Here is a 24,159-nt window from a genome sequence, read left to right as displayed (position 1 = left end):
GGTGTGACCAGGGCAGCTCCAGGTACACCCAGGTGTGACCAGGACAGCTCCAGGTGTGACCAGGTACACCCAGGTGTGACCAGGACAGCTCCAGGTGTGCTCCAGGTACACCCAGGTGTGACCAGGACAGCTCCAGGTGTGCTCCAGGTACACCCAGGTGTGACCAGGACAGCTCCAGGTGTGACCAGGTACACCCAGGTGTGACCAGATGTGTCCAAAGCAGCTCCAGGAACACCCAGGTGTGTCCGGGTGTGACCAGGACAGCTCCAGGTGTGCTCCAGGTACACCCAGCTGTGACCAGGTGTGACCAGGTACACCCAGCTGTGCACAGGTGTGACCAGGGCAGCTCCAGGTGTGCCCAGGTGCCTCCAGGTGTGCTCCAGGTACACCCAGCTGTGTCCAGGTGCCTCCAGGGCAGCTCCAGGTGTGCTCCAGGTACACCCAGCTGTGTCCAGGTGTGCTCCAGGTACACCCAGGTACACCCAGATGTCACTCCAGGTGTCCCCAGGTGTCCCCAGGTGTCACTCCAGGTGTCCCCAGGTGTCACTCCAGGTGTCACTCCAGGTGTCCCCAGGTGCCACTCCAGGTGTCCCCAGGTGTCCCCAGGTGTCCCAGGCCGGGCTCAGCCCAGCTCCTCCCGAGTTTTCCCGGTTTTTTTTGGCATCTTGCGGCCGCTGCCGTCCTCGAGCTCCTTGGCCTGGTAATAGTGAGGGGCCACCTCCAGCAGCCAGGTACTGTCGATCTCCATCACCTGGGGACAGGGGACACACCTGGTGACACACCTGGGGACAGCCAGGGGACACACCTCCCACAGCCACCTCCATCACCTGGGGACAGGGGACACACCTAGTGACACCTGGGGACACACCTGGGGACAGGGGACACCCCTCCCACAGCCACCTCCATCACCGGGGGACAGGGACACACCTGGTCACACCTGGGGACAGCCAGGGGACACCTCCCACAGCCACCTCCATCACCTGGGGACAGGGACACACCTGGTGACACACCTGGGGACACACCTGGGGACAGGGGACACACCTGGGGACACACCTGGGGACAGGGGACACACCTGGGGATACACCTGGGGACACCCCCAAGGACAGGGGACACACCTGGTGACACCTGTGGGGAGCCCCTCGTCACCGTGGTCCCCGTGTGCTCACCTGGGAGGTGCAGGGTGTCCCTGCCCTGTGTGCCCAGGTGTGCCCAGGTGTACCCCAGGTGTACCCCAGGTGTATCCAGGTGTGTCCCAGGTGTATCCAGGTGCCCCCAGGTGTGTCCCAGGTGTACCCCAGGTGTACCCCAGATGTACCCAGGTGTATCCAGGTGTATCTCAGGTGTACCCCAGGTGTGTCCAGGTGTATCTCAGGTACCCTCACCTGTCTCATGAACTCCTTGGAGGTGCACACCAGCTCGTGGTACAGCACCCAGCGTGTGCCCACACCCACACTGTGCCCCCAGGTGTGTCCAGGTGTACCCCAGGTGTACCCCAGGTGTGTCCAGGTGTACCCCAGGTGTACCCCAGGTGTGTCCAGGTGTATCCAGGTGTATTCAGGTGTACCCCAGGTGTATCCCAGGTGTATCCAGGTGTATTCAGGTGTGTCCAGGTACCCTCACCTGTCTCATGAACTCCTTGGAGGTGCACACCAGCTCGTGGTACAGCACCCAGCGTGTGTCCACACCCACACCGTGCCCCCAGGTGTATCCCAGGTGTATCCAGGTGTACCCCAGGTGTATCCAGGTGTACCCCAGGTGTATCCAGGTGTGTCCCAGGTGTGTCCAGGTGTACCCCAGGTGTATCCAGGTGTATTCAGGTGTGCTCACCTGTCTCATGAACTCCTTGGAGGTGCACACCAGCTCGTGGTACAGCACCCAGTGTGTGCCCACACCCACACCATGCCCCCAGGTGTGCCCAGGTGTACCCCAGGTGTATCCAGGTGTACCCCAGGTGTATCCAGGTGTGTCCAGGTGTACCCCAGGTGTATCCAGGTGTACCCCAGGTACCCTCACCTGTCTCATGAACTCCTTGGAGGTGCACACCAGCTCGTGGTACAGCACCCAGCGGGGCTGTAGGGAGAACAGGGCGCTGTTGGGGTGGATGAACACCGGCTGTTGGTGCTTCACCGTGCGGTACCCGCCCCGCGACAGCCGCGCCGTGTGGTAAAAGAACCCGGCTGTGATGGCCTGGGGGGACACAAATGGGGGGACACCATCACTGGGGGGACTGGGATGGACTGGGAGGGACTGGGAGGGACTGGGATTGACTGGGATTGACTGGGAGGGACTGGGAGGGACTGGGAGGGACTGGGAGGGCACTGGGAGGGACTGGGATGGACTGGGATCGGTGCCCGCCCCGCGACAGCCGCGCCGTGTGGTAAAAGAACCCGGCTGTGATGGCCTGGGGGGACAGGAATGGGGACAGGAATGGGGACACCGTCACTGGGATGGACTGGGATGGACTGGGATGGACTGGGGGGCTGTATTTTGGGATATTTTGGGGTGGTTTTGGTACATTTTGGGGTGTTTTCGGGGGTTACCTTGCGCACCAGGTCCAGGTTGCCCCCGCAGGAGCTCGGTGCTGTTATTGGGGTGTGTGTTGGGGTGTGTTTGGGTGTATTTGGGGCTGTGGTTTTGGGGTGTTTTTGGGGTGTTTCAGGTGTGTTTCAGGTGTGTTTCAGGGGTGTTTTTGGGGGTTACCTTGCGCACCAGGTCCAGGTTGCCCCCGCAGGAGCTCGGCGCTGTTATTGGGGTGTGTGTTGGGCTGTGTTTGGGTGTATTTGGGGCTGTGGTTTTGGGGTGTTTTTGGGGTGATTTTGGGGTGTTCCAGGTGTGTTTCAGGGGTGTTTTCGGGGGTTACCTTGCGCACCAGGTCCAGGTTGCCCCCGCAGGAGCTCGGCGCTGTTATTGGGGTGTGTTGGGCTGTGTTTGGGGTGTATTTGGGGCTGTGGTTTTGGGGTGATTTTGGGTGTATTTTGGGGTGTTCCAGGTGTGTTCCAGGTGTGTTTCAGGGGTTACCTTGCGCACCAGGTCCAGGTTGCCCCCGCAGGAGCTCGGCGCTGTTATTGGGGTGTGTTGGGCTGTGTTTGGGGTGTGTTTGGGGCTGTGGTTTGGGGTGTTTTTGGGGTGATTTTGGGGTGATTTTGGGGTGATTTTGGGGTGTATTTTGGGGTGTTCCAGGTGTGTTTCAGGTGTATTCTCAGGGGTTACCTTGCGCACCAGGTCCAGGTTGCCCCCGCAGGAGCTCGGCGCGATCTCCACGCGCTCCATCAGCCCCTGCAGCTGGTCCCGCACGTCGCGGGCGCGGCGCAGGGAACGCGCCTGGACAAAGTGCTCGTAACACCACTGCAGGGAGTGACCGCTCAACACCCACTGCGGGACGGACAGACGGACACACGGACACACCGGGGACACCGGGACACAGCGGGGACATGGGGACACACGGACACACCGGGGACACCATGGGGACACACCGGGGACACACCAGGGACACACCGGGGACACCGGGGACACACCGGGGACACCATGGGGGGACACCAGGGACACACGGACACATGGACACACCGGGGACACACCGGGGACACACCGGGGACACACCGGGGACACAGCGGGGACACCGGGGACACCGGGGACACAGCGGGGACATGGGGACACACCGGGGACACAACGGGGACACAGCGGGGACACCGGGGACACCGGGGACACAGCGGGGACATGGGGACACACCGGGGACACAACGGGGACACAGCGGGGACACATGGACAGACACATGGACACACCGGGGACACACCGGGGACACATGGACAGACACATGGACACACCAGGAACACAGGGACACACGGACACATTGGGGACACACCGGGACACACGGACACATGGACAGACACACGGACACAGCCAGGGGACACACCGGGGACACCCAGAGACAGCCACAGACGCATCAGGGACACACAGGGGACACGGACACACAGGGGACAGGGGGGACACACGGACACAGCCGGGGACATGGGGACAGGTGGACACAGCCAGGGGACACAGCCAGGGCCACGGGGACAGACACGGGGACAGACGGACAAACACAGGGACAGCGCCGTAACGGGACAGGGAGAAAACAACACACAAAGGGACACGGTCAGTGGGCACTGCCATGTCCCCAATGTCCCCAGAGCCCCCCCGGTGTCCCCAATGTCCCCAGGGTGTCCCCAATGTCCCCAGGGTGTCCCCAGTGTCCCCAGTGTCCCCCCAATGTCCCCCGTGCCTGGTTGTAGACGTTGAGCAGCACCAGGTGATCCCCCCCGGGGACCCCGAAGGCGGCGCGGGCGCTGTCGGCGTGGAGCAGCCTCAGTGTCCCCAATGTCCCCAGAGCCACCCTGGTGTCCCCAGTGTCCCCAGGGTGTCCCCAGGGTGTCCCCAGTGTCCCCCATGCCTGGTTGTAGACGTTGAGCAGCACCAGGTGATCTCCCCCAGGGACCCCGAAGGCGGCGCGGGCGCTGTCGGCGTGGAGCAGCCTCAGTGTCCCCATGTCCCCAATGTCCCCAGGGTGTCCCCAATGTCCCCAGTGTCCCCAATGTCCCCCATGCCTGGTTGTAGACGTTCAGCAGCACCAGGTGATCCCCCCCGGGGACCCCGAAGGCGGCGCGGGCGCTGTCGGCGTGGAGCAGCCTCAGTGTCCCCATGTCCCCAGTGTCCCCAGGGTGTCCCCAATGTCCCCAGGGTGTCCCCAATGTCCCCAGAGCCCCCCCAGTGTCCCCCATGCCTGGTTGTAGACGTTGAGCAGCACCAGGTGATCTCCCCCAGGGACCCCGAAGGCGGCGCGGGCGCTGTCGGCGTGGAGCAGTTTGTCCTTGGGCCGGTAAAAGACGGCGTTGTTCACCGAGAGCATGGCGGCCACCGTCAGCACCTCCTCCGTGCAGCCGTACCTGATGGGGACATTGGGGACACCTTGGGGACATTGGGGACACCCTGGGGACATTGGGGACATGGCGGCCACCGTCAGCACCTCCTCCGTGCAGCCGTACCTGATGGGGACAATGGGGACATTGGGGACACTCTGGGGACATTGGGGACACACTGGGGACACACTGGGGACATTGGGGACACTCTGGGAACATTGGGGACACACTGGGGACATTGGGGACATGGCGGCCACCGTCAGCACCTCCTCCGTGCAGCCGTACCTGATGGGGACATTGGGGACATTGGGGACATTGGGGACATTGGGGACACCCTGGGGACATTGGGGACACACTGGGGACATTGGGGACATTGGGGACACCCTGGGGACATTGGGGACACACTGGGGACACCTTGGGGACATTGGGGACACCCTGGGGACATTGGGGACATGGCGGCCACCGTCAGCACCTCCTCCGTACAGCCGTACCTGATGGGGACATTGGGGACATTGGGGACACACTGGGGACACTGGGGACACTCTGGGGACATTGGGGACACACTGGGGACATTGGGGACACCTTGGGGACATTGGGGACACACTGGGGACATTGGGGACATTGGGGACATGGCGGCCACCGTCAGCACCTCCTCCGTGCAGCCGTACCTGATGGGGACATTGGGGACATTGGGGACATTGGGGACACTGGGGACACTCTGGGGACATTGGGGACACTCTGGGGACACTTTGGGGACACTCTGGGGACACTTTGGGGACACTTCGGGGACACTTTGGTGACACTCTGGGGACACTCAGGGGACAATTTGGGGACACTTTGGGGACACTTTGGGGACACCCTGGGGACACTCAGGGGACACTTTGGGGACACTCAGGGGACACTTTGGGGACACTTTGGGGACACTTTGGGGACACTTTGGGGACTGTCACTCACTGTTCGCTCGCCAGGATCATCTTGGCCAACATCGGCTCCACCGGCAGCTCCGCCATGCGCCGGCCCAGCTGGGACAGGAGGGGACAGGAGGGGACATTGGGGACATTGGGGACATTGAGGGGACAGCAGTGAGCACCAGCACCCCCCAGTCCTCCCCAGGTGGTTCCCAGTCCCTCCCAGTCCCTCCCAGTGCTCCCAGTACCGTGGTGAGCTCCCCCAGGTGGTTCCCAGTTGTTCCCAGTCCCTCCCAGTCCCTCCCAGTCCATCCCAGTACCGTGGTGAGCTCCCCCAGGTGGTTCCCAGTCCCTCCCAGTGCTCCCAGTCCATCCCAGTCCCCCCCAGGTGGTTCCCAGTTGTTCCCAGTCCCTCCCAGTGCTCCCAGTACCGTGGTGAGCTCCCCCAGGTGGTTCCCAGTCCCTCCCAGTCCATCCCAGTACCGTGGTCAGCTCCCCCAGGTGGTTCCCAGTCCCCCCCAAGTGGTTCCCAGTCCCTCCCAGTCCCTCCCAGTGCTCCCAGTACCGTGGTGAGCTCCCCCAGGTGGTTCCCAGTCCCTCCCAGTCCCTCCCAGTCCATCCCAGTACCATGCTGAGCTCCCCCAGGTGGTTCCCAGTCCCTCCCAGTGCTCCCAGTACCGTGGTGAGCTCCCTGAGGTGGTTCCCACTCCCTCCCAGTCCCTCCCAGTCCATCCCAGTACCGTGGTCAGCTCCCCCAGGTGGTTCAGGGCCCCCAGGGCGTAGAGCTGCTCCAGCGCCAGCACCAGCGTCTCGTGGGGGGGAGGGTCCAGGAAATCAAAGTGGATCAGGTCGTTGATCCCTGGGGACATCCCAGTGTCACCCAGTGTCACCCAGTGTCACCCCCTGTGTCACCCAGTGTCACCTGATGTCACCCAGTGTCACCCTGTGTCACCCAGTGTCACCCAGTGTCACCCAGTGTCACCCTGTGTCACCCCAGTCCATCCCAGTCCATCCCAGTGTCACCAGGAAATCAAAGTGGATCAGGTCGTTGATCCCTGGGGACATCCTGGTGTCACCCAGTGTCACCCCCTGTATCACCCAGTGTCACCTGATGTCACCCAGTGTCACCCAGTGTCACCCAGTGTCACCCTGTGTCACCCCCTGTGTCACCTGATGTCACCCTGTGTCACCCAGTGTCACCTGATGTCACCCAGTGTCACCAGGAAATCAAAGTGGATCAGGTCGTTGATCCCTGGGGACACCCAATGTCACCCAGTGTCACCCTGTGTGTCCCCAGTCCCTCCCAGTCCATCCCAGTCCATCCCATTCCATCCCAGTGTGTCCCCAGTCCATCCCAGTCCATCCCAGTCCCTCCCAGTCCATCCCAGTCCATCCCAGTCCATCCCAGTCCATCCCAGTCCATCCCAGTATCCCCAGTTTCTCACCCAGGCTCTTGAGGAGCAGCACCAGTGACCCCAGGTCGGCTCTCTGGATCTCCGGCACCGCCGTCTCCAGTGCTCCCAGTCCATCCCAGTCCATCCCAGTCCATCCCAGTCCATCCCAGTGTGTCCCCAGTCCCTCCCAGTCCCTCCCAGTCCATCCCAGTATCCCCAGTTTCTCACCCAGGCTCTTGAGGAGCAGCACCAGTGACCCCAGGTCGGCTCTCTGGATCTCCGGCACCGCCGTCTCCAGTGCTCCCAGTCCATCCCAGTCCATCCCAGTCCATCCCAGTGTGTCCCCAGTCCATCCCAGTCCATCCCAGTCCATCCCAGTCCATCCCAGTCCATCCCAGTATCCCCAGTTTCTCACCCAGGCTCTTGAGGAGCAGCACCAGTGACCCCAGGTCGGCTCTCTGGATCTCCGGCACCGCCGTCTCCAGTGCTCCCAGTCCATCCCAGTCCATCCCAGTCCCTCCCAGTCCCTCCCAGTCCATCCCAGTCCATCCCAGTCCATCCCAGTTTCTCACCCAGGCTCTTGAGGAGCAGCACCAGTGACCCCAGGTCGGCTCTCTGGATCTCCGGCACCGCCGTCTCCAGTGCTCCCAGTCCATCCCAGTCCATCCCAGTCCCTCCCAGTCCCTCCCAGTCCATCCCAGTATCCCCAGTTTCTCACCCAGGCTCTTGAGGAGCAGCACCAGTGACCCCAGGTCGGCTCTCTGGATCTCGGGCACCGCCGTCTCCTCCAGCTCGTGCTGGAACGCCCAGGCCGTGTAGAGACGGAAACATTTCCCGGGAGCCACGCGGCCGGCGCGGCCTGCGCGCTGATTGGCTGAGGCCTGGGGACATGGGGACACCTGTCACACCTGGGGACACCTGTCACACCTCACCTGTCACACCTGTCACACCTGGGGACACCTGTCACACCTGGGGACACCTGTCACACCTGGCCTGCGCGCTGATTGGCTGAGGCCTGGGGACACGGGGACATTGGGGACACCTGTCACACCTGGGGACACCTGGGGACACCTGTCACACCTCACCTGTCACACCTGGGGACACCTGGGGACACCTGTCACACCTGGCCTGCGCGCTGATTGGCTGAGGCCTGGGGACACATGGGGACACCTGTCACACCTGTCACACCTCACCTGGGACACCTGGGGACACCTGGGGACACCTGTCACACCTGGGGACACCTGTCACACCTCACCTGGGGACACCTGGGGACACCTGTCACACCTGTCACACCTGGCCTGCGTGCTGATTGGCTGAGGCCTGGGGACACGGGGACACCTGTCACACCTGGGGACACCTGGGGACACCTGTCACACCTGTCACACCCGGGGACACCTGGGGACACCTGTCACACCTCACCTGGGACACCTGGGGACACCTGGGGACACCTGGGACACCTCACTGGGGGCATGGGGACACCTGGGGACACCTGGCTGGGACACGGCAGGGACACAGGGGAAGAGCAGTTCAGGGGGACACGAGAGTGACAGTGACAATGAGGTGACAGAGGTGTGACACAGGTGACACACAGGTGACACACAGGTGACACACAGGTGACATTACCCTGGAGCAGGGTGTCACCACCAGTGACTCCATGCCGGTGCGGGGGGCTCACAGTGGGTGACACAGGTAACACAATGAGGTAACACAGGTGACACAGGGGTGACAATGAGCTAACACAGGTGACACAGGTGACACAGGTGACACACAGGTGACATTACCCTGGAACACGGTGTCACCACCAGTGACTCCATGCCGGTGCAGGGGGATCACAGGTGACAATGAGGTAACACAGGTGACACAGGTGACACACAGGTGACACACAGGTGACATTACCCTGGAGCAGGGTGTCACCACCAGTGACTCCATGCCGGTGCGGGGGGCTCACAGGGGGTGACACAGAGGTGACAATGAGGTAACACAGGTGACACAGGTGTGACAATGAGGTAACACAGGTGACACAGGTGACACAGGTGTGCCATTACCCTGGAGCAGGGTGTCACCACCAGCGACTCCATGCCGGTGCGGGGGGATCACAGGTGACAATGAGGTAACACAGGGGTGACAATGAGCTAACACAGGTGACACAGGTGACACACAGGTAACACACAGGTGACACAGGTGACACAGGTGTGACATTACCCTGGAGCAGGGTGTCACCACCAGTGACTCCATGCCGGTGCGGGGGGCTCACAGGTGACAATGAGGTAACACAGGTGACACAGGGGTGACAATGAGGTAACACAGGTGACACACAGGTGACACACAGGTGACACAGGTGTGACATTACCCTGGAGCAGGGTGTCACCACCAGTGACTCCATGCCGATGCGGGGGGATCACAGATGACAATGAGCTAACACAGGTGACACAGGTGACACACAGGTGACACACAGGTGACACAGGTGACACAGGTGTGCCATTACCCTGGAGCAAGGTGTCACCACCAGCGACTCCATGCCGGTGCGGGCGCTGTAGCTCTTCTGTTTGCAGAAGCCGGGGTCCAGCACGTAGACGATGCCATCGATCGTCACCGACGTCTCCGCGATGTTGGTGGCCACCACCACCTGAGGGGGCGGGGACAATGAGGCCACGCCCACCCGCACAGGCCACGCCCCATTTAACGCACACCCACACAGGCCACGCCCTCCCGAGGCCCCGCCCTCCCTTAAAGGGCCAGCGCACCTTTCTCACTCCCCAATAAATAACTCCACCTGTTATCCACTAAGCCCCGCCCCCTCCCAAGGCCCCGCCCACTCTTAAAGGGCCAGCACACCTTTCTCACTCCCCAATAAATAACCGCACCTGTTATCCACTAAGCCCCGCCCACCTCCCGAGGCCCCGCCCCCTCCCGAGGCTCCACCCTCCCTTAAAGGGCCAGCGCACCTTCCTGGCTCCCCAATAAATAACTCCACCTGTCACCCACTAAACCCCGCCCGCCCACCCTTAAAGGGCCAGCGCACCTTTTTGGCTCCCCAATAAATAACTCCACCTGTCATCCACTAAACCCCGCCCACCCTTAAAGGGCCAGCGCACCTTTCTCACTCCCCAATAAATAACTTCACCTGTCATCCACTAAACCCCGCCCACCCTTAAAGGGCCAGCACACCTTTTTGGCTCCCCAATAAATAACTTCACCTGTCATCCACTAAGCCCCGCCCCCTCCTGAGGCCCCGCCCACCCTTAAAGGGCCAGCGCACCTTCCTGGCTCCCCAATAAATAACTCCACCTGTCATCCACTAAACCCCGCCCACCCTTAAAGGGCCAGCGCACCTTTCTCACTCCCCAATAAATAACCCCACCTGTCATCCACTAAGCCCCGCCCCCTCCTGAGGCCCCGCCCACCCTTAAAGGGCCAGCGCACCTTCCTGGCTCCCAAATAAATAACTCCACCTGTTATCCACTGAACCCTGCCCACCCTTAAAGGGCCAGCCCACCCTTAAAGGGCCAGCGCACCTTTCTCACTCCCCAATAAATAACTCCACCTGTCATCCACTAAACCCCGCCCACCCTTAAAGGGCCAGCGCACCTTCCTGGCTCCCCAATAAATAACTCCACCTGTCATCCACTGAACCCCGCCCTCCCTTAAAGGGCCAGCGCACCTTCCTGGCGCCGGGGGGCGTGGGCTGGAAGATGCGCGCCTGCAGCTCCGAGGGGAGGTTGGCGTAGATGGGCAGCACCAGCAGCTCCGGCAGCCGCGAGCCCAGGCGGCGACAGCGCTCCTGCAGCAGCTCCACGCACGCCTCGATCTCCTCCTGGGGACACGGGGACATTGGGGACATTGGGGACAGCAGGGACATCGGGGACATTGTGGGGACTGGGGCTCCACGCACGCCTCGATCTCCTCCTGGGGACACGGGGACAGCGGGGGGACACCGGGGGGATTTGGGACATGGGGGGGATTGGGGACATCAGGGACATTGGGGACAGCAGGGGGACATTGGGGACATCGGGGGGACCTTGGGGACATTGTGGGGATTGGGGCTCCACGCACGCCTCGATCTCCTCCTGGGATTGGGGACATTTGGGACACTCCAGGGACACCCCAGGGATATTGGGGACACTCCAGGGACACCCCAGGGACATTGGGGACACCCCAGGGACACCCCAGGGACATTGGGGACACTCCAGGGACACTCCAGGGACACCCCAGGGACATTGGGGACACCCCAGGGACATTGGGGACACCCCAGGGACACTCCAGGGACACCCCAGGGACATTGGGGACACCCCAGGGACACCCCAGGGACATTGGGGACACCCCAGGGACACCCCAGGGACATTGGGGACACTCCAGGGACACCCCAGGGACATTGGGGACACCCCGGGGACACCCCAGGGACAAAGACTCGTGGCAGGAAATTGGGGTTGGGGACAGGAGCGAGGGGAACGGGGACATGGGTGGGGATGGGGACAGCAGGAGGTGCCAGGGGGACCCCAGGTGACACTCAGGTGACATCAGGTGACATTCAGGTGACACTGACCTGGCCGGTGAGGAACACCAGGATGTCCCCGGGGGGTTGGGTGACGTGGATCTGCAGCACCGACACCACACAGGCCTCCAGGTAATCGGCCTCGGGGGCCTGGGGACACCGGGGGACACCGGGGGGGACACGGGGGGGACACGGGGGGACACGGGGGGGACACGGGGGGGACACGGGGGGGACACGGGGGGACATGGGGGGGACACAGAGGGGACACCGGGGGACACGGGGGACACACAGGGGACATGGGGGACATGGGGGGGACACACGGGGGACACACAGGGGACATGGGGGACATGGGGGGGACACCGGGGGACACGGGGGGGACACGGGGGGACACGGGGGGGACATGGGGGGACACGGGGGGGACATGGGGGGACACGGGGGGGACATGGGGGGGACACGGGGGGGACACGGGGGGGACACGGGGGGACATCAGCACCCACTGTCCCCAAAGCCCCCCAGGCATCCCCCTTGTCCTGTGTCCCCAATGTCCCCAGTGTGTCCCCAGGGTGTCACCCCAGTGTCCCCAATGTGTCCCCAATGTCACCCCAGTGTCCCCAGTGTCACCTTGGTGTAGTAGATGTCGACGGGGAAGCGTCTGCCGGGGATCCTGAAGACGGGGGCGTGCTCGAAGAAGGCGGAGAAGCGCTCCGTGTCCCCAGGCTGTCACCCCAGTGTCCCCAATGTGTCCCCAATGTGTCCCCAGTGTCACCCCAGTGTCCCCAGTGTCACCTTGGTGTAGTAGATGTCGACGGGGAAGCGTCTGCCGGGGATCCTGAAGACGGGGGCGTGCTCGAAGAAGGCGGAGAAGCGCTCCGTGTCCAGCGTGGCCGATGCCACCAGCACCTTGAGGCGCGGCCGGAAGCGCGCGATGTCCTTGATGAGGCCGAAGAGCACGTCCGTGTGCAGCGTGCGCTCGTGCGCCTCGTCCACCATGATCACGCTGAGGGGACACCGGGGTGGCATCGGTGGCACCTGCCTGTCCCCTGGGTGTCCCCCTGCTGTCCCCTGGGTGTCCCCCTGGTGTCCCCTGGGTGTCCCCCTGGTGTCCCCTGGGTGTCCCCTGGGTGGCACCTGGTGTCCCCTGGTGTCCCCAGTGTCTCCTGAGTGTCCCATGGGTGTCACTGCTGTCCCCTTGGTGTCCCCCTGGTGTCCCATGGGTGTCACCTCAGTGTCCCCAGGTGTGTCCCCAGGTGTCCCCAGGTGTGTCCCCATGACGCCAGGTGTGTCCCCAGGTGTGTCCCCATGACCCCAGGTGTGTCCCCAGGTGTGTCCCCATGACCCCAGGTGTGTCCCCAGCTGTCCCCAGCTGTCCCCAGGTGTCCCCAGGTGTGTCCCCAGCTGTCCCCAGGTGTGTCCCCAGGTGTGTCCCCAGGTGTCCCCTGGTGTCCCATGGGTGTCACCTCAGTGTCCCCTGGGTGTCCCCTTGGTGTCCCCTGGGTGTCCCATGGGTGTCACCTCAGTGTCCCCTGGGTGTCCCCTCAGTGTCCCCCTGGTGTCCCATGGGTGTCACCTCAGTGTCCCCTGGGTGTCCCCTTGGTGTCCCCAGGGTGTCCCTGGATATCCCCAGGTGTCCCCAGGTGTGTCCCCATGTCCCCAGGTGTGTCCCCAGGTGTCCCCAGGTGTGTCCCCATGTCCCCAGGTGTCCCCAGGTGTGTCCCCATGTCCCCAGGTGTCCCCAGGTGTGTCCCCATGACCCCAGGTGTCCCCAGGTGTGTCCCCAGGTGTGTCCCCATGTCCCCAGGTGTGTCCCCAGGTGTCCCCAGGTGTGTCCCCAGGTGTCCCCTCACCTGTAGGAGGCCAGGTCAGGCTCTGTCAGGAACTCTCTCAGCAGCATCCCGTCTGTCATGTACTTGAGCACCGTGACCCCAGGTGTGTCCCCATGTCCCCAGGTGACCCCAGGTGTGTCCCCATGTCCCCAGGTGTGTCCCCATGTCCCCAGGTGTGTCCCCATGTCCCCAGGTGTCCCCAGGTGTGTCCCCAGGTGACCCCAGGTGTGTCCCCATGTCCCCAGGTGTCCCCAGGTGTCCCCAGGTGTGTCCCCAGGTGTGTCCCCTCACCTGTATGAGGCCAGGTCAGGCTCTGTCAGGAACTCTCTCAGCAGCATCCCGTCTGTCATGTACTTGAGCACCGTGACCCCAGGTGTGTCCCCATGTCCCCAGGTGTGTCCCCAGGTGTCCCCAGGTGTCCCCAGGTGTCCCCAGGTGTGTCCAGGTGTGTCCCCTCACCTGTAGGAGGCCAGGTCAGGCTCTGTCAGGAACTCTCTCAGCAGCATCCCGTCTGTCATGTACTTGAGCACCGTGACCCCAGGTGTGTCCCCATGTCCCCAGGTGTCCCCAGGTGTGTCCCCATGTCCCCAGGTGTGTCCCCATGTCCCCAGGTGTCCCCAGGTGTCCCCAGGTGTCCCCAGGTGTGTCCCCTCACCTGTATGAGGCCAGGTCAGGCTCTGTCAGGAACTCTCTCAGCAGCATCCCGTCTGTCATGTACTTGAGCACCGTGACCCCAGGTGTGTCCCCATGTCCCCAGGTGTCCCCAGGTGTGTCCCCATGTCCCCAGGTGTGTCCCCATGTCCCCAGGTGTGTCCCCATGTCCCCAGGTGTCCCCAGGTGTGTCCCCAGGTGTCCCCAGGTGTCCCCAGGTGTCCCCAGGTGTGTCCCCAGGTGTGTCCCCATGTCCCCAGGTGTCCCCAGGTGTGTCCCCAGGTGTCCCCAGGTGTGTCCCCAGGTGTGTCCCCTCACCTGTATGAGGCCAGGTCAGGCTCTGTCAGGAACTCTCTCAGCAGCATCCCGTCTGTCATGTACTTGAGCACCGTGACCCCAGGTGTGTCCCCATGTCCCCAGGTGTGTCCCCAGGTGTGTCCCCATGACCCCAGGTGTCCCCAGGTGTGTCCCCTCACCTGTAGGAGGCCAGGTCAGGCTCTGTCAGGAACTCTCTCAGCAGCATCCCGTCTGTCATGTACTTGAGCACCGTTCTCTCCGACGTGCAGTCCTCGAAACGGATGCTGTACCCGACCTGGCACGGGGGACAGGTCACTGTCACCTCCCTGGGGGTCATTGTCACCTCCTGGGGGTCACTGTCACCTTCCTGGGGTCATTGTCACCTCCCTCGGGTCATTGTCACACCCCCCTGGGGTCATTGTCACCTCCCTGGGTCATTGTCACACCCCCCTGGGGTCATTGTCACCCCCCCAGGTCATTGTCATCTCCCTGAGGGTCATTGTCACACCCCCCTGGGTCACTGTCACCTCCCCAAGGTCATTCAAACCCTCCCCAGTGCCCCCCCAGTGTCCCCAGTGCCCCCCCAGTGTCCCCAGTGTCCCCAGTGTCCCCAGTGTCCCCAGTGTCCCCAGTGTCCCCCCCAGTGTCCCCAGTGTCCCCAGTGTCCCCCCAGTGTCCCCCAGTGTCCCCAGTGTCCCCAATGTCCCCAGGGTGTCCCCAGTGTCCCCCCAGTGTCCCCAGTGTCCCCCCAGTGTCCCCAGTGTCCCCAGTGTCCCCCCAGTGTCCCCCCACTGTCCCCAGTGTCCCCCCGGTGTCCCCAGTGTCCCCAGTGTCCCCAGTGTCCCCAGTGCCCCCCCAGTGTCCCCCAGTGTCCCCCCCCAGTGTCCCCAGTGTCCCCAGTGTCCCCAGTGTCCCCCCCAGTGTCCCCAGTGTCCCCAGTGTCCCCAGTGTCCCCCCCAATGTCCCCAGTGTCCCCAGTGTCACCTCGTTGCCCAGCTTTGTCCCCATCTCCACGGCCACCCTGGCTGCCACGCTCATGGCGGCCACGCGCCGCGGCTGCGTCACCCCGATCTTCATCCCCCCCCTCGTGTAGCCCTGGGGGGCACAGGGGGGTCAGGGGGGGACAGAGACCCCCAGAGACCCCCAGGGACCCCCCCAGGGAACCCCAGAGACCCCCAGGGACCCCCAGAGAACCCCAGAGACCCCCAGAGACCCCCAGGGACCCCCAGAGACCCCCCCAGAGACCCCCCCAGGGAACCCCAGAGACCCCCAGGGACCCCCAGAGACCCCCAGGGACCCCCAGGGACCCCCAGAGACCCCCAGAGACCCCCAGGGACCCCCAGAGACCCCCAGGGACCCCCAGGGACCCCCAGGGAACCCCAGAGACCCCCAGAGACCCCCCCGAGACCCCCCTGAGACCCCCAGAGACCCCCAGAGACCCCCAGGGACCCCCAGGGACCCCCAGAGACCCCCAGGGACCCCCAGGGACCCCCAGGTAACCCCAGGGACCCCCAGAGACCCCCAGGGACCCCCAGGTAACCCCAGGGACCCCCAGAGACCCCCAGGGACCCCCAGGGACCTCCCAGAGACCCCCAGGGACCCCCAGGTAACCCCAGGGAACCCCCGAGACCCCCAGGGACCCACAGGGACCCCCAGAGACCCCCAGAGACCCCCAGAGACCCCCCCAGGGACCCCCCAGAGACCCCAGGGACCCCCAGGGACCCCCAGAGACCCCCAGGGACCCCCAGGGAACCCCAGAGACCCCCAGAGACCCCCAGGGACCCCAGAGACCCCCAGGGACCCCCGGAGACCCCCAGGAAACCCCAGAGACCTCCCAGGGACCCCCAGGGACCCCCCCGAGACCCCCAGGGACCCCCAGAGACCCCCCCAGGGACCCCCCCAGACCACAACTGACCCCACCAACAACAACCGAGCGTCCCCGGGACCCCAAATCTCTTCAGTCCCTCCCCAGTTCCCTCCCAGTCCCCTCCCAGTTCCATCCCAGTCCCTCCCAGTCCCCCTTTAACCCCTCCCAGTCCCTCCCAGTCCCCCCCCAATCCCCCTCCCAGTCCATCCCAGTCCCCTCCCAGTCCCTCCCAGTTCCTCCCAGTCCCCCTTTAACCCCTCCCAGTCCCCCCCAGTGCCTCCCAGCTCCTCCCAGGTCCCTCCCAGTTCCATCCCAGTCTCCCCCAATCCCCTCCCAGTCCATCCCAGTCTCCCCCAGTCCCTCCCAGTCCCTCCCAGTCCCCCCCAATCCCCTCCCAGTCCATCCCAGTTCCTCCCCAATCTCTCCCAGTTCCCCCCCAGTCCCCCTTTAACCCCTCCCAGTCCCTCCCAATCCCCCCCAGTTCCATCCCAGTCCCTCCCAGTCCCCCTTTAACCCCTCCCAGTCCCCTCCCAGTCCCTCCCAGTGGCTCCCAGTTTGTCCCAGTCCCGTGTCACCTCCTCGTGCAGGTACTGGGGGATCTGGGTGGTTTTCCCTGAGCCCGTTTCCCCCTCGATGACGAGGATCTGGTGCTGGGCCACGGCCGCCAGCAGCTCCTGGCGGAAGGGGAAGATGGGCAGCGAGCGGCGGCTCTCCTGGAGAGACTGCCTGCGGAGCTCGGCCTCGGGGACAGCCTTGGGGACATCCTGGGGACATCAGGGACACCTCAGTGTCACCTTCAGTGCCATCAGTGTCACCCCAGTGTCACCAGTAACCCCCCAGTGTCCCCAGTGCCAGCAGCTCCTGGCGGAACGGGAAGATGGGCAGCGAGCGGCGGCTCTCCTGGAGAGACTGCCTGCGGAGCTCGGCCTCGGGAATGGCCTCAGGGACATCCTGGGGACACCAATGTCACCTTCAGTGTCACCTCAGTGTCATCAGTGTCACCCCAGTGTCACCAGTAACCCCCAGTGTCCCCAGTGCCAGCAGCTCCTGGCGGAAGGGGAAGATGGGCAGCGAGCGGCGGCTGTCCTGGAGAGACTGCCTGCGGAGCTCGGCCTCGGGGACAGCCTTGGGGACATCCTGGGGACATCAGGGACACCTCAGTGTCATCAGTGTCACCCCTGTGTCACCCCAGTGTCACCCATAACCCCCCAGTGTCCCCAGTGCCAGCAGCTCCTGGCGGAAGGGGAAGATGGGCAGCGAGCGGGCGGCTGTCCTGGAGAGACTGCCTGCGGAGCTCGGCCTCGGGAACGGCCTTGGGGACATCCTGGGGACATCAGGGACACCTTCAGTGTCATCAGTGTCACCCCAGTGTCACCAGTAACCCCCCAGTGTCCCCAGTGCCAGCAGCTCCTGGCGGAACGGGAAGATGGGCAGCGAGCGGCGGCTGTCCTGGAGAGACTGCCTGCGGAGCTCGGCCTCGGGGACAGCCTTGGGGACATCCTGGGGACATCAGGGACACCTCAGTGTCACCTCAGTGTCACCCCAGTGTCACCCCAGTGTCACCAGTAACCCCCAGTGTCCCCAGTGCCAGCAGCTCCTGGCGGAACGGGAAGATGGGCAGCGAGCGGCGGCTGTCCTGGAGAGACTGCCTGCGGAGCTCGGCCTTGGGGACAGCCTTGGGGACATCCTGGGGACATCAGGGACACCTCAGTGTCACCCCTGTGTCACTCCAGTGTCACCAGTAACCCCCCAGTGTCCCCAGTGCCAGCAGCTCCTGGCGGAACGGGAAGATGGGCAGCGAGCGGCGGCTGTCCTGGAGAGACTGCCTGCGGAGCTCGGCCTCGGGGACAGCCTTGGGGACATCCTGGGGACACCAGGACACCTCAGTGTCACCCAGTGTCACCCCAGTGTCACCAGTAACCCCCCAGTGTCCCCAGTGCCTGCGGAGCTCGGCCTCGGGAATGGCCTTGGGGACATCCTGGGGACATCAGGGACACCTCAGTGTCACCTCAGTGCCATCAGTGTCACCCCAGTGTCACCTCAGTGTCACCAATTCACCCCAGTGTCACCCAGAACCCCCCAGTGTCCCCACTGCCTGCGGAGCTCGGCCTCGGGGACAGCCTTGGGGACATCCTGGGGACATCAGGGACACCTCAGTGTCACCTCAGTGTCACCCCAGTGTCACCCCAGTGTCACCAGTAACCCCCAGTGTCCCCAGTGCCAGCAGCTCCTGGCGGAACGGGAAGATGGGCAGCGAGCGGCGGCTGTCCTGGAGAGACTGCCTGCGGAGCTCGGCCTTGGGGACAGCCTTGGGGACATCCTGGGGACACCAGGGACACCTCAGTGTCACCTTCAGTGCCATCAGTGTCACCCCAGTGTCACCAGTAACCCCCCAGTGTCCCCAGTGCCAGCAGCTCCTGGCGGAACGGGAAGATGGGCAGCGAGCGGCGGCTCTCCTGGAGAGACTGCCTGCGGAGCTCGGCCTCGGGAATGGCCTTGGGGACATCCTGGGGACATCAGGGACACCTCAGTGTCACCCCAGTGTCACCCAATTCACCCCAGTGTCACCCATAACCCCCAGTGTCCCCAGTGCCAGCAGCTCCTGGCGGAACGGGAAGATGGGCAGCGAGCGGCGGCTCTCCTGGAGAGACTGCCTGTGGAGCTCGGCCTCGGGAATGGCCTTGGGGACATCCTGGGGACATCAGGGACACCTCAGTGTCACCCCAGTGTCATCAGTGTCACCCCAGTGTCACCCCAGTGTCACCCAATTCACCCCAGTGTCATCACTGTCACCCATAACCCCCCAGTGTCCCCACTGCCGGCAGCTTTCCACCTCGGGGATGGCTGAGGGGACATCCTGGGGACATCAGGGACACCTCAGTGTCACCCCTGTGCCATCAGTGTCACCCCAGTGTCACCCCAGTGTCACCCAATTCACCTCAGTGTCACCCCAGTGTCACCCATAACCCCCCAGTGTCCCCACTGCTGGCGGTGCTTGGCCTCGGGGACAGCCTTGGGGACATCCTGGGGACATCAGGGACACCTCAGTGTCACCCCAGTGTCATCAGTGTCACCCCAGTGTCACCTCAGTGTCACCCAATTCACCCCAGTGTCACCCAGAACCCCCCAGTGTCCCCACTGCCGGCGGCGTTCCACCTCGGGGACAGCCTCGGGGACATCCTGGGGACACCAGTGACACCTTCAGTGCCATCAGTGTCACCCCAGTGTCACCCAATTCACCTCAGTGTCACCTCAGTGCCATCAGTGTCACCCATAACCCCCCAGTGTCCCCACTGCTGGCGGTGCTTGGCCTCGGGGACAGCCTTGGGGACATCCTGGGGACATCAGGGACACCTTCAGTGCCATCAGTGTCACCCCAGTGTCACCTCAGTGTCACCCAATTCACCCCAGTGTCATCACTGTCACCCGCAACCCCCCAGTGTCCCCACTGCCAGCGGCGTTCTGCCTCGGGGATGGCCTCGGGGACATCCTGGGGACACCAGGGACACCTCAGTGTCACCCTCAGTGCCATCAGTGTCACCCCAGTGTCACCCATAACCCCCCAGTGTCCCCAGTGCCTGCGGAGCTCGGCCTCGGGGACAGCTGAGGGGACATCCTGGGGACATCAGTGTCACCTTCAGTGCCATCAGTGTCACCCCAGTGTCACCTCAGTGTCACCAGTGTCACCAGTAACCCCCCAGTTTGCCCAAATCCCCCCAGACCCCTCTCCAGTCCCACCTCTGGCCGTTCCTGGCTCCCTGGCAGTGGTGCAGCGCTCACAAACTGCACAGCGTGCTCGTCCTGCAGCAGCAGCTCGTACTGCAACCCCCTAAACACCCCCCAGGACCCCCCAAATCCCCCCCAAATCCCCCCCAGGACCCCCCAAATCCCCCCCAAATCCCACCTCTGGCCGTTCCTGGCTCCCTGGCAGCGGTGCAGCGCTCACAAACTGCACAGCGTGCTCGTCCTGCAGCAGCAGCTCGTACTGCAACCCCCCAGACACCCCCAAACCCCCCCAAACACCCCCAAATCCCCCCCAGGACCCCCCAAATCCCCCCCAAACACCCCCAAATCCCCCCCAAATCCCCCCCAGGACCCCCCAAATCCCACCTCTGGCCGTTCCCGGCTCCCTGGCAGCGGTGCAGCGCTCACAAACTGCACGGCGTGCTCGTCCTGCAGCAGCAGCTCGTACTGCAACCCCCCAAACACCCCCCAAATCCCCCCCAGGACCCCCCAAATCCCCCCCAAATCCCACCTCTGGCCGTTCCTGGCTCCCTGGCAGCGGTGCAGCGCTCACAAACTGCACGGCGTGCTTGTCCTGCAGCAGCAGCTCGTACTGCAACCCCCTAAACACCCCAAATCCCCCCCAAATCCCCCCCCAAATCCCCCCCAGGACCCCCCAAATCCCCCCAAATCCCCCCCAAATCCCCCCCAAATCCCACCTCTGGCCGTTCCTGGCTCCCTGGCAGCGGTGCAGCGCTCACAAACTCCACGGCGTGCTCGTCCTGCAGCAGCAGCTCGTACTGCGGCTGCGGCCGGCGCTGCGCCGCGTCGCGCGCCCCGAAGCGCAGCGCTGCAGCCCCCAGCAGCTGCTCCTCCCAGCGCCGCTGCTCGTCCCGGGGCGCTGCGGCCTCCTCCTGCAGCTGCTGCTGCTGCTGCTGCGCCTCGTCCTGCGCCGGCAGCCGCTGCGGGAGGGAGGAAATGGGGGTTGGGGGGGGTCCTGGGGGTCCTGGGGGGGTTTGGGGGGGTTTGAGGGGTCCTGGGGGAGTCCTGGGGAGTTTTGAGGGGTCCTGGGGGCGTTTGGGGGGTCCTGGGGAGGTTTGGGGGACTGGGGAGAGGTCACAGCCTCGTCCTGCGCCGGCAGCTGCTGCGGGGGGGCGGGAAATGGGGGGTTTGGGGGGTCCTGGGGGGTTTTGAGGGGTCCTGGGGGGGTTTGGGGGGTCCTGGAGGGGGTCTGGGGGGTCCTGGAGGGGTTTGGGGGGTCCTGGGGGGGTCTGGGGGGGTTTGGGGGGTCCTGGGGGGGGTTTGGGGGGTCCTGGGGGGTCTGGGGGGGTTTGGGGGGTCCTGGGGGAGTTTGAGGGGTCCTGGGGGGGTTTAGGGGGGTCCTGGGGGGGCTTGAGGGTGTCCTGGGGGCTCTGGGGGGTCCTGGAGGGGTTTTGGGGGAGGTCCTGGGGGGGTTTGGGGGGTCCTGGAGGGGTTTGGGGGGTCCTGGGGGAGTCCTAGGGGGGGTTTGGGGGACTTACGGACAGGATTTATGACCCCAGGACAGGATTTTGGGACCCCAGGTGACCCCATTTCAGGATTTTGGGGCTCACCCCATCCCGTTTCTCCTCGGGGATGTGATATCTGCTGCTCCTCTCCAGCTGCTCTCTCTCCCCAGCCCCATTTCAGGACCCCAGCCCCATTTCAGGACCCCATTTCAGGATTTTGGGGCTCACCCCGTCCCGTTTCTCCTCGGGGATGTGATATCTGCTGCTCCTCTCCAGCTGCTCCCTCTCCCCAGCCCCATTTCAGGACCCCAGGTGACCCCAGGACAGGATTTATGACCCCAGGATGGGATTGGTGACCCCAGGACAGGATTTCTGTCCCCATTTCAGGATTTTGGGGCTCACCCCGTCCCGTTTCTCCTCGGGGATGTGATATCTGCTGCTCCTCTCCAGCTGTTCTCTCTCCCCAGCCCCATTTCAGGACCCCAGGATGGGATTGGTGACCCCAGACCCATTTCAGGACCCCAGGTGACCCCAGGACAGGATTTATGACCCCAGGATGGGATTGGTGACCCCAGGACAGGATTTTGGGACCCCATTTCAGGATTTTGGGGCTCACCCCATCCCGTTTCTCCTCGGGGATGTGATATCTGCTGCTCCTCTCCAGCTGCTCCCTCTCCCCAGCCCCATTTCAGGACCCCAGGTGACCCCAGCCCCATTTCAGGACCCCAGGACAGGATTTTGGGACCCCATTTCAGGATTTTGGGGCTCACCCCGTCCCGTTTCTCCTCGGGGATGTGATATCTGCTGCTCCTCTCCAGCTGCTCCCTCTCCCCAGCCCCATTTCAGGACCCCAGGATGGGATTGGTGACCCCAGGACAGGATTTGGTGACCCCAGGACAGGATTGGTGACCCCAGGATGGGATTGGTGACCCCAGCCCCATTTGGTGACCCCATTTCAGGATTTTGGGGCTCACCCCATCCCGTTTCTCCTCAGGGATGTGATATCTGCTGCTCCTCTCCAGCTGCTCCCTCTCCCCAGCCCCATTTCAGGACCCCAGGATGGGATTGGTGACCCCAGGACAGGATTGGTGACCCCAGGACAGGATTTCTGTCCCCATTTCAGGGTTTTGGGGCTCACCCCGTCCCGTTTCTCCTCGGGGATGTGATATCTGCTGCTCCTCTCCAGCTGTTCTCTCTCCCCAGCCCCATTTCAGGACCCCAGGTGACCCCAGCCCCATTTCAGGACCCCAGGTGACCCCAGGACAGGATTTCTGTCCCCATTTCAGGATTTTGGGGCTCACCCCCGTCCCGTTTCTCCTCGGGGATGTGATATCTGCTGCTCCTCTCCAGCTGCTCTCTCTCCCCAGCCCCATTTCAGGACCCCAGCCCCATTTCAGGACCCCAGGACAGGATTTTGGGACCCCAGGTGACCCCAGGACAGGATTTTGGGGCTCACCCCGTCCCGTTTCTCCTCGGGGATGTGATATCTGCTGCTCCTCTCCAGCTGCTCCCTCTCCCCAGCCCGTTTGTAGTCGCGGGCGAGGTCGCGCAGGCTCCGTTTGTAGCGCAGCTCGCGCAGCTCGGCCGCGCTCAGCGTCTCCTCCCCGAAGAGCTGCTCCTCGTCCTGGATCTCCAGCTCCAGCTCCTCCAGCTTCTCCCGCTCGCGCTTGGCCAGGTACTCCCGGCGGGAGCGCTTCCGCAGCTCGGGGATCTGGGGAAAATGGGGGAAAACGGGGAAAATGGGGGGAAATGAGGGGGGAAACGGGGAAAAATGGGGAAAAATGGGAAAAATGGGGTGAGAAACAGACAAAAATGGGGGGTAATTGGGAAAAATGAGGGGGGAAATGGGGTGAGAAACAGAGAAAAATAGGGGAAATGGGGGGAAATGGGGGAAAATAGGGAAAAATGGGGGGAAATGGGGAGAAATGGGGGGAAATGGGGGGGAAATGGGAGGGAAATGGGGAGAAATGGGGGGAAATGGGGGAAATAGGGAAAAATGGGGGAAATGGGGAGAAATGGGGGGAAATGGGAGGGAAATGGGGGGAAATGGGGGGAAATGGGGAAAAATGAGGGGGGAAATGGGGAGAAATGGGGAAAAATGAGGGGGGAAATGGGGAGAAATGAGGGGAAATGGGAGGCAAATGGGGGGAAATGGAGAGAAATGGGGGGAAATGGGGAAAAATGGGGGAAAACGGGGAAAAATGGGGGGAAATGGGGAGAAATGGGGGGAAATGGGGAAAAATGAGGGGGGAAATGGGGAGAAATGGGGAAAATGGGAAAAAATGGGGGGAAATGGAGAGAAATGGGGGGAAATGGGGAAAAATGGGGGAAAACGGGGGGAAAAACAGGGGAAATGGGGAAAAAATGGGGGAAAATGGGGAAAAAAGGGGGAATGGGGAAAAATGGGGAAAAATGGGGGAAATGGGGAAAAACGGGGGGAATTGGGAAAAATGGGGGGAAAATCGGGAAAAATGGGGGAAAATGGGGTGAGGGAAGATACGGGGGAGAAATGGGGGAAACAATGGGAAAAACAGGAAAATATGGGGAAAAACAGGGGAAATGAGGAAAAATGGGGGGGAAATGGGGGAGAAATGGGGAAAAAGGGGGAAAAGCAGCACCAAATGA

General features: G+C 63.4%; 1 protein-coding gene and 2 long non-coding RNA genes across 3 annotated transcripts; 2 read left to right on the top strand and 1 right to left on the bottom strand.

Annotated features, from left to right (window-relative positions):
* Positions 1-586: 586 nt before the first annotated feature.
* Positions 587-23,251, bottom strand: DHX16 (DEAH-box helicase 16; the record flags this gene model as incomplete). The annotated part of the gene is made up of 16 exons (XM_058857288.1): positions 587-751; positions 2,014-2,187; positions 3,211-3,372; positions 4,757-4,919; positions 5,847-5,914; positions 6,541-6,659; positions 7,913-8,075; positions 9,680-9,820; positions 10,856-11,008; positions 11,738-11,836; positions 12,473-12,683; positions 14,637-14,752; positions 15,442-15,552; positions 16,900-17,088; positions 20,767-21,009; positions 22,991-23,251. Coding segments are annotated over 16 exons (2,502 nt in total), but the record flags the coding sequence as incomplete, so codon positions are not given.
* LOC131588498 (uncharacterized) lies at positions 6,686-7,895 on the top strand. Its single transcript, XR_009279594.1, has 3 exons — positions 6,686-6,818; positions 7,199-7,333; positions 7,376-7,895. It is a non-coding gene; the product is annotated as an uncharacterized LOC131588498 (long non-coding RNA).
* LOC131588499 (uncharacterized) lies at positions 8,900-9,664 on the top strand. The gene is made up of 3 exons (XR_009279595.1): positions 8,900-8,965; positions 9,050-9,200; positions 9,356-9,664. It is a non-coding gene; the product is annotated as an uncharacterized LOC131588499 (long non-coding RNA).
* Positions 23,252-24,159: the final 908 nt, after the last annotated feature.

Source organism: Poecile atricapillus, chromosome 26 (genome assembly GCF_030490865.1).
Source record: "Poecile atricapillus isolate bPoeAtr1 chromosome 26, bPoeAtr1.hap1, whole genome shotgun sequence".
Lineage (NCBI taxonomy): Eukaryota > Metazoa > Chordata > Aves > Passeriformes > Paridae > Poecile > Poecile atricapillus.
Note: the sequence above shows the minus strand (reverse complement) of the source record. Positions and strands in the feature narration are given on the sequence as shown.